Here is a 14,375-nt window from a genome sequence, read left to right as displayed (position 1 = left end):
GAGTTGAATCTAAATATTGAAACCACTGGAGCAGGAAGCAGATTTCCTATTAAATGGGATAGAAGTTGGAATTGAATAGATAAGAGCTGTGACAGCTGGGGTGATGGAGGTTTCTCAGAAATGGTAGGGCTACAGCCATGATTTTGTCCTTAACTAGTAGGAATGAAGAGAAAAGGATGGTTGAAGTAGAGGAAAAAGCATCAAGAACTGGTGAGAACCTAGGATTGGTGGGAAAAAGAGGAGAGGAGGAAGTGGCTGAGCTTTACTGTGTGATCCTGGCTTTGCATGTGTCATAGAACCAGAATGCAGTCTTGTATTTGTCTTTAAACTGTAAAGTGAAGAAGCATCAAGCATCTCATTCCTGCCTGCTCCCTTCCACCCTGCAAATGCAACACCCCTCCCCCGCTGCACTCCAAACATACACACACCCAGGACCTTTGAATCAGCCAGTGCACACACAAGAGACTTCATCTGAATTTAGAATAACTAAAGCTCTAGCCCTAAATGAGAGACCTGGGCATGTTTCCATAGTTAGATGGAGTCCTTGCTTTGTATCTGCAGTGATGGAAGTGATGATCTCATCCCTTTGTTTTCTGTCTTGGTGGAAATGCAGGTTTATCTCTCTAGGACTGGAGTCAGTGGCTGGAGTGGCATGCTCAGGAGGTCTGGACTGTCTCTGGGTCAGTACTTTCTGAGAAGGAAGAACCGTGCTGGATTTAGCTGGTACTTCAGCAAGGTATTGAACACCCAGCACTGCATTTCTCTGGGTTTTAGCCCAATGCCTAGCTGGTGCCTTCAACAGATCTACAGCCCCATCAAGCCTGTACCACAAAGCTCAGTCTCCTGGTGAACACTGGCATCAACAGCAGTGGCAGATGTGGCATCACAAAAATAACTGATGCAAACTCTTCTCTGCCAACTAGTTTTATGTGTTCCTTTTACATGTGATGATACTCAGACAGAGGCTCAGAAGCTGCAAGTGTCTCTTTAATGTGTTTCCTGTGGCTCTTTGCAGCACATGACATGACTGTGTGATTTAATTATTAACCAGTTAGGATGCTTTTACCATGTTATTAACTTAGTGCAAGTTGATAACTTTTAACTTATTGCCATGAGAATTATATATATATATATAATGCTATGTAAATTAAACAATGAAGTCACACTACTGTGGCTCTTTTGGGTAATATCGATCACTAATTTGTTCCTGAACCACTGAGGTCTGAGTGTCACTGGTCTAATGAGCATGAGGTCAGGACTTCTAATTTGGAATGAATCCTTGATGTCTCTGTGCATCTGTCAAGAAGGTTATCCTCTTCTCGCAGAGATGATGATACTTAGCACTTCTTTGCACCATTAAAGGATCTCCAAGCTCTTTACAAATATCAACACCCCTCTGGTAGGGAAGTGTTGTTATGCAGGAATACTGAGGCACAGAGCAGTGAAGTCACTTGCTAAAGATCTCACTGTGATCTGTGGCAGAGTTGGGAATAGAATCCAGATCTCCTGACTGCCATTCCTGTGCATTCCCCCCAGTTCACCTCAACTGCAGCTAAGGAAATAGGTTATTTCATTTGGGAATTGAGGGAGTTCTGAGTGCTGTTGAAAAGTGATACCCACTCCTCCCTCCAAATGCATAACTTCAGAGGCCGATAGGTGAGCTGAGCAATTCTCTCTCCATGCTGCCTCCAAAAGTGGTGGCCAGTAATAGTGAAGTTCCAGACAAGCCTTCAGCCTAGTGGGGGCTGTGCTGAAGTGAAGAGGTCTCTGTTCTGCAGTTTTGGGGGAATGGCTGTTCTAAACTGGGTCTGGGAAAAGAGGAAGTCAGTATAGTGAACAGTTGTGGGGAGGGCTTCTTATCTTCCTTCAAAAGCTTAGGGAGCTTGGAGGGGATTTCTGAGACTTGGAGTTTCTTACTTCAAGGTAATGTATTCCTACTGATTGCTGATCACTTTTCCTTGATGATGAAGCAGTATGTTCTGAATCTTGGCCAAGTGCCTGCAGTTCCACCAAGAACTTTATCTTGCAAATGAGTGAAACAGAACAGAACACTAGCACTGTTAATGTTTAATCTTAAACTTACTCTTACTTACGGGGTTATCAGTATCCTCTATTAGCCCCTTCTCCCTTTATTCCCACTAGAAACAGCAACAGGCTCCATATCACCAACTCTCCGTTCATGAGCTGGTCCAAAAAGAGCTAAAAACAAACGTACAGGAGAGGTTCTAAGCCTTTAATTGGTCTTCTTCTAGGCCAGGGATGGGCAAACTACAGCCCGGGGGCTGCATCTGGCCCTCCAGATGTTTTAATCCAGCCCTCAAACTCCTGCATGGGAGCAGGGTCAGGGGCTTGCCCCACTCCACACGGCTTCCAGAAGCAGGGGCATGTACCCCCTCTGGCTCATACATGTAGGGGCAGCCGGGAGCTCAGCATGCTGCCCTTGTCACTTGTTGGTGGTGTCTGTAGATGGCAGCACCATGCCCGCAGCTCCCATTGTCTGGGAACCACGACCAATAGGAGCTGTGGGGGCGGCACCTGCGGATGGGGCAGTATGCAGTGCCACCTGACCATGCCTCCGTGTAGGAGCTGGATGGCGGACATGCTGTTGCTTCCGAGAGCCGCTTCAGGTAAGCGCCACCCGGAGCCTGCATCCCTGACTCCCCGTCCCACGCCTCAACCCTCTGCCCCAGGCCCTCCACCCCTCAGTCCAGCCTGGAGCACCCTCCTGCATCCCCAACCCCTTATCCCAAGCCCCACCTCAGAGCCTGTACCGCCAGCCAGAGCCCTCACTGCCCACCCTTCAACCCAACCCCTTTCCCCAGCCCGGAGCCCCCTCCTGCACCCTGAACTCCTCATTTCTGGCCCCACCTCAGAGCCCACACCCCAGCTGTACCCCTCACCCCCTCCCACATCCTAACCCCCAATTTTGTGAGCAACAATTTCCATACCCAGATATGGCCCTAGCCAAAAAGTTTGCCCAACCCTGTCCTAGGTCATTTAATCTCACAAAGGGATGCAGGCAGCTGGTGAGTCTGTAGTACCCAGGGCACTGTGCGTTAGCAGCTATAGAAGAGCTCAGAGTTCATTATAATGCATTATGCACAATACATGCTGAGCCCAGCGCTCCCGCCAGAGGCAGAGTCATCATGACAACCATGCTGTCCAATGATTTACTTGTAAAATTCCTCATGAGGGCTGAAGCTGCATAAAGGTCTTGAGAACCTGGAGTGAGGTAATAGTGCATTGTGACACTTATCAAATAATAATGCAGCCCCTGGAAAATTACAGAGAGAAGGTGGTGAAGTGAAATTTATTTTCTGACTGGGAAGCTATCAAGCATTCAGAGGCAGAGAACCTGGGGTAATAAGGTTGAGGCACAACATTTCCCTGGCTTCCAAGCCACAAATGAATCACTTAACATCTCTAAGATATGCAGGCACCTAAACTCTTGTCCAAGTTATCTTCATTTTGCATCTCAGTTACTGCAACACCCTCTGGGACTGGACTTGCTGACCTTTCGGAGTTCTTTCCAGCCCTATGTTTCTATGATTCTCTTGCATTGCTCATATCCATTCAAAATGCTGCTAGAAATTTACAAATAATTTTCTTAGCTCTTTGCTTTGACCATGTCACCCCTCTCTTTGCAGCCCTTCCCTAGTTCCCTTTCTCCATTGTATCAAACTTAAGGTACTCGTCTTTACTTTCAATACCCTTCATGGAGTACCCCCATGCTACCTTTCATCTCTCGTATGCTATTGAAAAGTCAGTTCCCCCCTTCAATCAGTCAATTATCCCAGCTACCATCACCCACTTGTTAAATTCTCAAGAAGCACCTCTGTGCTGCTCCTCATGCGTGGGAAGAGCTCCCCATAAACATTGACAAAGCCACCTCATCCTCCTTCGGAATCACCCTTACAACTCTCCTTTGCCATGGCCTACAAAAAAATTGACACCGGTTAGGCAGATGGTTTTCTGGGACCACTGCCCATCGTGCTGACCAGTGTCATCTCGTCGTTTCTTTGTGCTCCCCCATCTGTCCAACTGTTGTCTCTTGTCTTTGACTGGAAGCTCTTTGAGGCAAGGACCATCTTTTTGTTCTGTGTTTGTACTGCGCCTAGTACAATTGGGGTGCTGGTCCAGGGATAACGAGGAATAAAAACAGAAGTTGTTTGCGCAGAAAGCGGGAGTATAGTGTTCTGTAGAGAACTGGAGGTTCCTTCTAAGGGATCTTCCCTACATCCTGAAGGGAGGTCAGCTGAAGGTAAGAAACTGCAGCCTGTGAACGATAGGCCAGATTTGTAGCTAGTGTATTTTGACATAGATCATTTAACTTCATGTGCTGATTTACACCAGCAGAGGATCTGGCCCAGTATATCTGGGCTCAGATTCCTTGTGCCATTAGGTTTAAAATGCCACTGCCAGCTGCCTGGTCAGAATTTACACTCTTTTTTTGGTACTTTCATGGTTTTCTAAACTCTTCTGAAACTTGAAAATAAAAGTTAATTCTCTGCCAATTTCGGTCTCTCTGATCTTACTTCCTTGTAAAGTGCCTTTACCTCAGATGGGAGGCACTACACTAGGGCAAACTGTAATTGTTACAGTTTTCTTCTCAGTTGCCTAGTCAATTATTAGGAAAACCTGGATAGGAACACACAATTTGTGATTAACTGGGCAAAACTCTTAAGGTACCAGCTGCTCTGAGGGAGGTACTGGCTTTGGATATGGATTCCGTCTTGGCATTGGTGAAAGCTTTTAAAACTTTTTTTCTTCTCCCCTCTGCAGACAAAAATGTCAAGGCTGGTTCAAGCGCGAAGACTGGAAGGAATAGACAAGAATGTCTGGTAAGTCTGCGTGTCTTGAGGCTGGGCAACTCTGAATGGAGCAGACCCTGAAAGTCTGCTATAAAATATAACCAGCATAGACTCAGGCAAGGGAGGTAATGCTAACCCTTTGGAGTATCTGGCAGAGATTAAGTGCTTTGGTAATGGAGACTCAGTGGCTAAAGTATATTTCAATATTGAAGAAGCTTTTAGACAAGGTTGCATAGCAGAGATCTAAATGGCTACGGGTAAGCATCCTGGAAGAGAAGACAAAATAAGGGGCTAGATAGAAGACTAGCTTAAGAGCAGAAGAAACCAATGCAGCCTTAGACATAGTGGTGGCTCTAGGGAATAGTTTTGGGTGGTCTGTAACTCTCCTTAGCTGCAGTGTGATCAGTTTTCTGTTGCAGCTGCTGGGCTGTTGTGGCAGTAGGGGAGCTGCTGCTGCTTTGGAGTCTCCATCTAAGATGGGCCCTATGCAGTCTTGGGCACTGGAATTGCTGCCCTATAAAGATTCTTCACCTGGAAGAGCTATTCTCTTAATTTATCAGACAAAGGGCTCCTGGCGAGAAGAGTGGTGTGCCAGGGTGGACAGGCTGGGACCCTCTATAACCCTTGTATTCTCTCTGTAGGCTGGAATTTGTGAAACTGGCTGCCACTTACCCAGCCGTGAACCTTGGCCAGGGGTTCCCTGACTTTCCCCCACCAGACTTTGTGAAGGAGGCGTTTATGAAGGCCGTCGGTGGGGGGAACATCATGCTGCACCAATACACCCGGGCCTTTGTGCGTGAGAGATCCACCTCCTTCTTTGAGAGCAGATGTCACTGCCTGATCGCCTGTGCCCCTTACAGCTCACCATGGAGTTAAATAGGTCCAGGCTTGGAAAACTCCCTTGTGCAGAGCAAATAGACATTTTGACTGGGCCGAGTGGAGCTGGGGGGGGTCACTGGCTTCTTCTCTGGTGGGGATGGGAGCAGAGTGGCGCAGAAGCTGAAAGTTCTTTTTGAAGAGGGGTGGGGACAGTAGGGAAGCAGTCACCTCAACCCCCACTTCCCACATTCTCCTCTACTCACCACCCAAGGATTTTCATGCTGTCTGGCGGTGGTGCAAGGACTTTGCAGGTGGGACGGGAGGGGAGATTAGCAACACTTTAAACTGCCCTGGCATCAGTCGTCAACTGTATTGCTCCATTGACTGAACAGTCCATCTCCACCTTATTTAAACAAGAGCATTGCCTTCCACCGGTACAGTAACAGAATTTACTGGGGTTATTGTTGAGGGGAAGGATGGTTCAATGATTAAGGCACTGGTCTGGGACTTGGGAGACAGGGTTTCAATTCCTTACTCTATCAGAAACTCCCTGTGGGCATATCATGTAGTCTCTCTGGGCCTCAGTTTCCCTTCTGTAACATGGGGATAATAGCATAGCCCTGCCTGACAGGGGTGTTGTGAGGTGCTCAGAGAGTACATGATGGGTCCACATAACTACTTAAGACAGATAGACAGCAACCTCAAGTTTCATTTGGCAGCAGTGACGCTGTTACCATGCAAATCAAGTGGGACAAAAAATGCCTCCAACCCTGACCTGGTGTCTGCCCATCCTCTAGGAAATGCCAATAGCCCAGCATCTCCAAAAAGACCTCTGCATTCCACTGCTGCACAGAGGCTGTGGTGGGAGTCAGCAGCAAAAGGGATAATTGGCAACGTTAATATCTGCACCCTCTTGAGAGGTTAGTGCAGCGAGTTCAAGGTAGCTGAACTGGCTTATTCTTAATAACCTGGCCTACAAGGGCCCTCAACCACTTGGAAGGAAGGGAGTTCAACCAATGTTTCCTCTAAATGTTCTTTGTACTGACTGGGCTACAAACTCCAGTGAGCGTTACAATTTTGTCCTTGGGCTAGCTCACACTTGCAGGATGGAAGGGTTGTGTCAGCTACCCTGGTGACAATGTCCTGCTCCTATTTGTTGCCAAGTCCTAATGATCCAGTCAGAGCTGTGTGACTCTCTTCCCTGACTCCTTGCTACAGGGACACCCAGCACTGGTGACGATCCTGGCCCGCTTTTTTGGGAAGCTGCTAGGGCAAGAACTGGACCCTCTGACCAATGTGCTGGTGACGGTCGGAGCATACGAAGCCCTTTTCTGCTGTTTCCAGGCTCTGGTTGATGAAGGCGATGAGGTAATCAAGGACTCTACATCTGTCACACAGCTCAATCCCAACAGATGCACTTGTTCTGACCCCACCATATTGTGGAACCTGAATTAAGCTGGGGGATCTTGCTTGTTTATGGAGGCTCACCTGCTTCTGTTTGTATGGGGCACCGTGGAATTCTAGGCCAAACCTTGGCTCTGAAGCAGGACACCCAAACCCAGGTTTCTGCAGAGCCTTGTCCTCTTCTGTCCTCTAGTGAGAGAGAGTAAGAGCTGAGGGCTGAACTCCCAGTGGGCACTCACCAACACACTCATTTCCATGAGTGGCAAGTCTGCCCCTACTCAGTTTGTTCTTTCTGGTACCCAGCCATTCTGGGGTATGAGATCCAGAGCTGGGAGTGAAGTCTCCTGCCCCCTTGTTATCAGATTTGCTGTTACTTTGGGGTAGGCTCATTTATTAGGGTTACTCTTTGGAGGGGGGGGCAGGGCAGGGCATGTTCTGTAATTCTATCAATGTACTGCTTGTGTCATTGTGTTCTCATATGGAGCTCTACTTCTCCCTGCTGCAAGTTCCCTCCCAATGAAGCTATCCTGCATGACCTAGGTTCACCAAGGCTGGGTTCTTCCAGCCCCAGAATCAGACGAACACACACATTAACAGAGCACATCTGAGAGGACTGGATTAATCAGCACTCCCAAGCTGATCCCTTATATGTCCCTGGATTCAGCAGGCGGGGTCGAACAGCACTTCCAAACCGTCATCCTCAATATGCCATAGGCACCGCACCAGAATAGGGTATGCCTGAGCAGGCTGGGTTGAGCAGCACTTTCAAGCTGCCATCTTCATATGTCCCAGGTTCAGAATGTCCCTATCCCCACTTTCATTTTACAGTTGTTCTGATAGTACCTCCCTTGATGAGCAAACCCCACAGGATTTTGGGGCGCTTCAGGGATCTTTTAGCTTAGGTACAAGGAGAGTTGCTGCAGAGCGAATGAGGAAGCCAAAAAACACCCACGAGGGGAGAAAGAGAGAAGCAGCCAGCTTAACCATGAAAGTTGTTTATTGCCAGGTAATAACCATAGGGCAGCCAAACAAACAGAACAGTTATAATGTTAAATCTAACTTACATTTGATTATAAAAGTCAGGTTTAAAAAATAACTGATCACACAAGTCAGGTCAGAAGGCTACACCTAGAGAGAGAGAGCTGGGTTCTCACCACTCCATGAAGCTTGAATTGATTGGGGTTTCCAGGCACTGGTGTTAGCTGAGGGTCTGGAGTGCTGGAGACAGGCAAAGCCCCCAGCACAATCAGTCAGGAGAAGATGAAGTCCCAGTAGAACCGATGCAGATTTTGGATCCAGGCATCAGAACACTTACTTGAGCATGGGTAGGGGCTTTCGTAGAGAAACAGCAATGGTTCAAGGGAGAACACTAGATTTGTTTGTGGGTAAACTGGTGGCTCAAGGGAGAATACCAAAGTTGTTTTGTTCAGGCTAGACAATAGGAACTGATCATTCCTCGCTATGGACAATGTTCCTTTGAGGTTGCTCACAATGCAATTAGGGAGCTTCACTATTTTGGATACCGATACAGGATTTATGACTAGAATTGGTCTGATAACTACTGAGCTGGGGGTGTGCAGGTGTGGGTTCATTAACACCTGGAGCAGAGATTCCCCATCATCCAATGCTTCCAGCTTCTCTGGTCCCAGAGTTCCCTGCAGTTCTTGCCTTGGAATCTCTGTTCTCCATTCTGTATGCTAATGGAGATGCCTCCTTGTCCCATCTTCTGTGCAAATGAGGCTAGGGGAGTTTCCTTAATCCTATCATCTTTATACCACGGGTTTAAGGTGCGTCTCCCACTGCCTTTTCATTCCTTTTTGTAAATCTTTCTTCTGATCAGTTTTGATTCAAGCAGAGGTGTGTGGGGGGGAAAGGTCTTGCATGAGTCAGACAGGCTGAGTACTGCGCCCTGGTTCCCCAAGAACACAGACCTCATAGGTAACACCCTCCAACCTCCCCCTGCCTCCCCCAGCACTGATCAAAGAAGGACTGTGAGTTCTCTGACACGCCCTCTGGTGACTTCCCAGGTGATTATCATTGAGCCGTTCTTTGACTGCTACGAACCGATGGTGAAGATGGCTGGGGGCACTTCTGTGTTTGTACAACTGCGACCAGTAAGTGGGCATCAAAGCAAAGCCGGTGTGAGGTCTGCAGACTTTAAGAAGTCTGCTGCTCTCTTTCTCTCCAACCCTTCTGAATGGAAATGGCGTATAAGGGCGAGAGGCAGCTTTACAGTGCGTCCTGGATGAAACTTAATGGTAGGAGTGGTAAGTTTGGCTCCGAACTGACTTCTGCGTGATAAGAACCCAGGTCAGATTCAACAAGGCCTGCAGTTTCATCAGGACCAGCTCCACGTTTTGTGGTGCCCCAAGTTCCTGGAAATGGGGAGCCAGATAATTTGTTCCTTTCCACAATGATCTCATTGCCAGGGGTGTGGGGTCCTGACACAGGGGCTTTCCTTTCTCTCTGGTCCTGCTGCCACAGATGCAGATACATCAGCCTGTAGGTTGAAGACCTTGCAGTAAGTTGGGGAGTGTCCCTAAAAGAAAAGGTCCCAAGAAGCCTCTTGCTTTGTACATAAGGCTTATCCTGAACGTTACCTGGAACTCGAGACTTCAGCAATTCTCTGACAGAAAGCCCTGAGCATTGGGAACAGTATGTGCATGCTGACCTGGCTGGAGAGGGGATGGTGGATTTGTTTCCAACCTCTCATGACTACCCAACCTCCATTATTCTAAAACAGAGAGGGAGAGAGGATGAACTGAAGGTTAAGTTAAGGCACAGGACTAGAAGTCAGGCAGGACTCCTGGGTTCTATTCTTGTCTGTTACACTCACTGGCTTGCTGTGTTACTTTGGGCAAGCCATGCGTCGATTTGTGTCTCGGTTTCCCCATCTGTAAAATCAGGGTAATGACACCGATCTGGCTCACCAGGGGTTTTGTGAAGTGGCTTAATCCATTAATGTTCATAGAGTGCTTTGAGATGCTCAGCAGGAGGGGGCTGGAGATGGGCAATGTATTATTGGGAAGAGCTCAGAGAGATTCCTAGTCAGAGCAGGGGGCAAGGCTGCCCCCATGTCCCCAGCCATTTGTTGCTTTTAATCACAATTCCCTCACTGTCTTCTCCAGAAAGCTGCAGAAACCGGAAAGCTGATGTCCAGCGGAGACTGGCAGCTGGATCCAGCAGAGCTGGCTTCCAGATTTACCGAACGAACGAAAGCCATCGTTTTGAACTCACCCAACAACCCCCTGGGGAAGGTAGTGCCTCTAGCAGCTGGGAGAGCTCTCCCTTCCCTTTGCAGGGACTCTGAAAACAGTTACATGAAGAAGCCTGTGCTGGGTGTCTCCTTAGAGTCAGCACTTGGGTAGGGTCCCACAGTCAGCTCCTTCTTTCTGAAGAAGGTTCTCAGAAAATCTGACTGCTCCAGAAGCTGGGGGGTGTTTGTGAGATGATCCACTGATGATTCCACTTTGGAGCACTCGTATCACCAGCCTTTGAATGTAGGAACAGCAGGGAGGAAGGAAGGGATAGGTTGTAACCCCTCTCGGTCAGGTGACCCAGGGACTCTACCAGGAGAGATGGGTCTGCAGCAGCCTGGTCTTTCCCTTCCTGGATGATGGGGAGCATCTCCAGAGGTGACATGCATCTGTCTGGGAGTCGGAGGGAGCACCTCAGCCTATAGGAAGCATGAGTAGCCCTACTTGGGTAGTTTGAGGAGGAGGAGGAAGTGCCCTGAGGAGAGCCTGGTCCCTGGGTCTGGGTGGAGGCTGCTGCTATAACAAGGATGGGGAGAGTGGCACTCCTGTTGGCAGAGGTTCCCCCATTTCTGCCAATTGTCTGCCTGCTCCAGGGAGAGAACATCTGGCTGAGATGCTGGTGCTGGGGCCCACAAGCCCGGCTAGGGCTGAGCTTGAGAACTCCCTGTGGGGTTGTGGAGCTCAGAAATGCTGTGCCTGATTGCCCCTTCTCCTCTGCCTGCCTGGCATAGGTTTTCACCAGGGAGGAGATGGAGCTTATCGCAGACCTGTGTGTGAAACACGATGTCTTGTGCTTCAGTGATGAAGTGTACGAATGGTTGGTCTATGATGGGAAGGAGCACATCCGAATTGGTAAGGAGCATGGCTTGTCTGTGTCTGGGCCTGTGCATCCTCTCAATCTGCAGCTCTTTCCTTTGGGAACACAGAGAAGGATTTATCAGAGCTGCTGTATTTGCAGGAGAGACAGTGACCAGTCACATTTATTTCACTTGCTTTGTCCCACAATGTATGAGGGTGAATCGAGTATATAGGTGAGGTTCCTATAGCCCTGCCACTATACCTGTCTCCTGGCCTGCAGCACTCCCTGCTATGCCATGTCTGGGTCCCAACTCGGAGATCTTCCAGTGCATCACAGTGTTGACTTCCACTGTTATCTCAGCTGTTTGACTCCAGTGGAGTTTCTTATCTTGGAGTCAAAGTCAGGAGTGAGTGGAGAAATGGCCTCAGGTGTGAAATCCTGGCCCTATTGAAGTCAATAGCAAAACTCCCATTGCCTCCGGTGGGGCCAGGATTTCACTTCTAGTTTGTAAAATTGGACATTTGCAAAAGTGGCTATTGATTTTGGGTGCCTCTGTTTTTGGGTGGCCAACTTGAGATTCTGGGCCAGGCCTATTTTTGAAGTGCTGCAGTAGGGTGAAGTCATTAGAAGCTCTGTGTGCTCAGCACCACTGAAAATCAGGCTTAGGAGGTCCTGAGTTGAGTACCTCTAAACTGAAGCACCTGTAGTTAGCCATGTTTTCAGAAGGTGTTTCTTTTACCAATCTGCTGTAAACGCTTTGGGGTCCATTTGAATTAAAGACACTTTATAAATGCAAGATGGCTGTGTGGATTGGAATGGGCACGAAGATACCCTAGCGCATGGAGTAGACAACCTATGCATGCATGCCAAAGGTGGCACGTGAGCTGTTTTTCAGTGGCACTCATGCTGCCTGGGTCCTGGCCGCCGGTCCGAGGGGCTCTGCATTTTAATTTAATATGAAGCTTCTTAAATATTTTAAAAACCTTATTTACTTTACATACACCAATAGTTTAGTTATATATTATAAACTTATAGAAAGAGACCTTTAAAAACTTTAAAATGTATGACTGGCGCACGAAACCTTAAATTAGAGTGAATAAATGAAGACTCGATGCACCACTTCTTAAGATTGCCGACCCCTGCCCTAGTGTCATAAATACGAGGACAATTTATATTGTTTGCTGTGAGATCTTCCAGCTGTTTTTTCTCTCTTGTTTCATTGGCAGCCAGCTTGCCGGGCATGTGGGATCGCACGATAACCATTGGGAGTGCTGGCAAAACCTTCAGCACCACAGGATGGAAGGTGATGGATTCTAGAATGGCAGGGGAATTTCCCCCACATAAAACCTTTCTGCCCCCTGATTCGTTGTTCCAGTGTAGGACTCTTGCTGAGGGCCAGTCTCCCTGAAATCAAACCCATTTTTTCTATTCCTTAAAATTTCTCTGATTGTTGGGGTATCTGTTTGTCTTTAAATTGGAGGGATCGGAGGTAACAGGATGCTTTACAAATGGACCTGGTCTTATGCAGAACACAGTGTGAAGAGGCAGTATGTAAATAAAGTGGAGCAGGTGTAAGATACCTGGGAATCTGAAACATAGTCCCCTTCTCTGTGTTGTAACAGGTTGGTTGGACTTTGGGGCCTGATCGCCTTCTGAAACACCTCAGAACTGTCCACCAGAACTCTGTGTATCACTGTCCAACAGCAGCTCAGGTAAGGGGCCATGCACCTGAGAGGCATTGTCTCAGATCAGACGTCTGATGCAAGCCCCAAAGCCCCTCCGGGGAGAGATCTGGTAATTGTCTCCCCCAGACCACAACTGTGCAGAGCCTAGGGGTAAGAGCCCACTCGTACACACCATCCAGGTAAGATGCTACTTCCTCAAGCAGGTGGAGAACCGGCAAGCTTGCTCCGTTCCTTGGGTGGTATAATAGCCAGGTGAGGACTTTGGAGGAACACCTTTCTCAAGCTTCCTGTCTATAGTTTGGAAGTGGCAAATGAACAGCCAGAGAGGCATTGTCAGCCCAGGTAACAGACAGAAGATGATGCATTGTGACCCAGGGTGTCTTCCTCTCAAATCACTTCACAACATGCCTGGAGGGCAGGGGACAGAGTCAAGTGACTCAAGATTGTCAAGTATGCTCTCTGCACAGTATTGGCTGTCTCCGGAGCTGGGGGAGGAGGTTTTCTGTTGTGAGGAGTGGGAAGCAAAGATTTTATTGATCTAGGCCTGGTGTTGTTTTAACCTACCTGTTATCTCCTATGCATCTGAACAGAAGCGAAAACCCCACCTCATCGGCTGTCTCTAGAATTTGCAAGTAAACCTACCGCAAACTCTGAGCATTTTGCTGCTTTTGTCTGGGGAGAGAGGTCCCTCTGATGCTCTGAGCATGCACAGGGGATGCTTTCTGCGTGGGTCTGAGTTCCTCTGTCCATCATCCCCCTCTCTCTCCAGGAAGCACTGGCTCAGGCATTCCAAAGAGAGTTTGACAGCTATGGGAAGCCAGATAGTTATTTTGTCCAGCTGTCTCATGAGCTGCAGCAGAAGCGGGACTGGCTAGTTCGGAGCCTAGTTGCCGGGGGTATGAAGCCCATTGTTCCTGAGGGCACCTACTTCCTGATGGCAGACTTCTCAGAGTTCAGTAAGTTCATGTGACTGTTTTATCTGCTTTTGACCTGCACATTAAAGGGATGGAGCTCACAGCTTGGAAGTGGGTGTTGCGGAGTCTAGAATAAGATAAAGCCTGGTCTATTTTCTTCACTTTGAGTATGGAAGGGAAAGGAAAGACAATGGCAGGTAGTGGTGGGGAATTTCTTGCTTAATGAAGTGATGATCTAGTAGCACTGACTTACATTGGGCACAGCGTGAGCATGTGCTATGCCATGTCTCCCACACATCTACAGACTCACCTGTGTGTAGCCTGTGACCACCTCTGCGTGAGGATCTTTCCTAGCCTTGGGATTCTCTTGAGCAGAGACTGACGACTCTGTTAAACTGAAAAGGATAAAATAGCCATATGTGTTTTCACCTGTGACCTAAGCCAGAGTTCAAACCCAAGTCCCTAGAGGGGACACAGTACTATGCTTGCCCACAATGGCATCTGGCGCCATGTGGGTACCTGGCTCAACTGGGAAATCCATCTGTGTCCCATTTGTTCCATCATTCCGCTTGCCCATTCTGCTGTGTGTGTCTTGCAGAAAGTGAAGTACCTGATGTCCCAGACTCTGATGAACCCTATGACTCTCGGTTTATAAAGTGGATGATTATAAATAAGGTAAATGCCTC

The 14,375-nt window shown here is 48.2% G+C and overlaps 1 protein-coding gene across 16 annotated transcripts in view; it reads left to right on the top strand.

The window, feature by feature from the left end:
- Nucleotides 1-14,375, top strand: part of KYAT1 (kynurenine aminotransferase 1) — a 92,634-nt gene that overhangs the window by 75,058 nt on the left and 3,201 nt on the right. For 7 of the 16 annotated variants that reach the window (XM_075060641.1, XM_032797828.2, XM_032797827.2 and 4 more), the window contains 11 exons: nucleotides 614-736; nucleotides 4,783-4,841; nucleotides 5,453-5,603; nucleotides 6,849-6,998; nucleotides 9,062-9,148; nucleotides 10,163-10,291; nucleotides 11,023-11,143; nucleotides 12,317-12,393; nucleotides 12,713-12,802; nucleotides 13,545-13,731; nucleotides 14,288-14,364. In XM_075060641.1, the coding sequence (XP_074916742.1) occupies nucleotides 653-736; nucleotides 4,783-4,841; nucleotides 5,453-5,603; nucleotides 6,849-6,998; nucleotides 9,062-9,148; nucleotides 10,163-10,291; nucleotides 11,023-11,143; nucleotides 12,317-12,393; nucleotides 12,713-12,802; nucleotides 13,545-13,731; nucleotides 14,288-14,364 (1,212 nt within the window). In that variant the 5' untranslated portion in view covers nucleotides 614-652. Of the gene's footprint in view, nucleotides 1-613; nucleotides 737-4,782; nucleotides 4,842-5,452; nucleotides 5,604-5,631; nucleotides 6,551-6,848; nucleotides 6,999-9,061; nucleotides 9,149-10,162; nucleotides 10,292-11,022; nucleotides 11,144-12,316; nucleotides 12,394-12,712; nucleotides 12,803-13,544; nucleotides 13,732-14,287; nucleotides 14,365-14,375 lie in introns of those variants that run through there. The other 9 variants (XM_075060642.1, XM_032797833.2, XM_032797832.2 and 6 more) reach the window with 3 other exon arrangements.

This window comes from Chelonoidis abingdonii, chromosome 24 (assembly GCF_003597395.2).
Source record: "Chelonoidis abingdonii isolate Lonesome George chromosome 24, CheloAbing_2.0, whole genome shotgun sequence".
NCBI lineage: Eukaryota > Metazoa > Chordata > Testudines > Testudinidae > Chelonoidis > Chelonoidis abingdonii.
The sequence above is the reverse complement of the archived record's forward strand: the minus strand, read 5'-3'. Positions and strand labels throughout refer to the sequence as shown.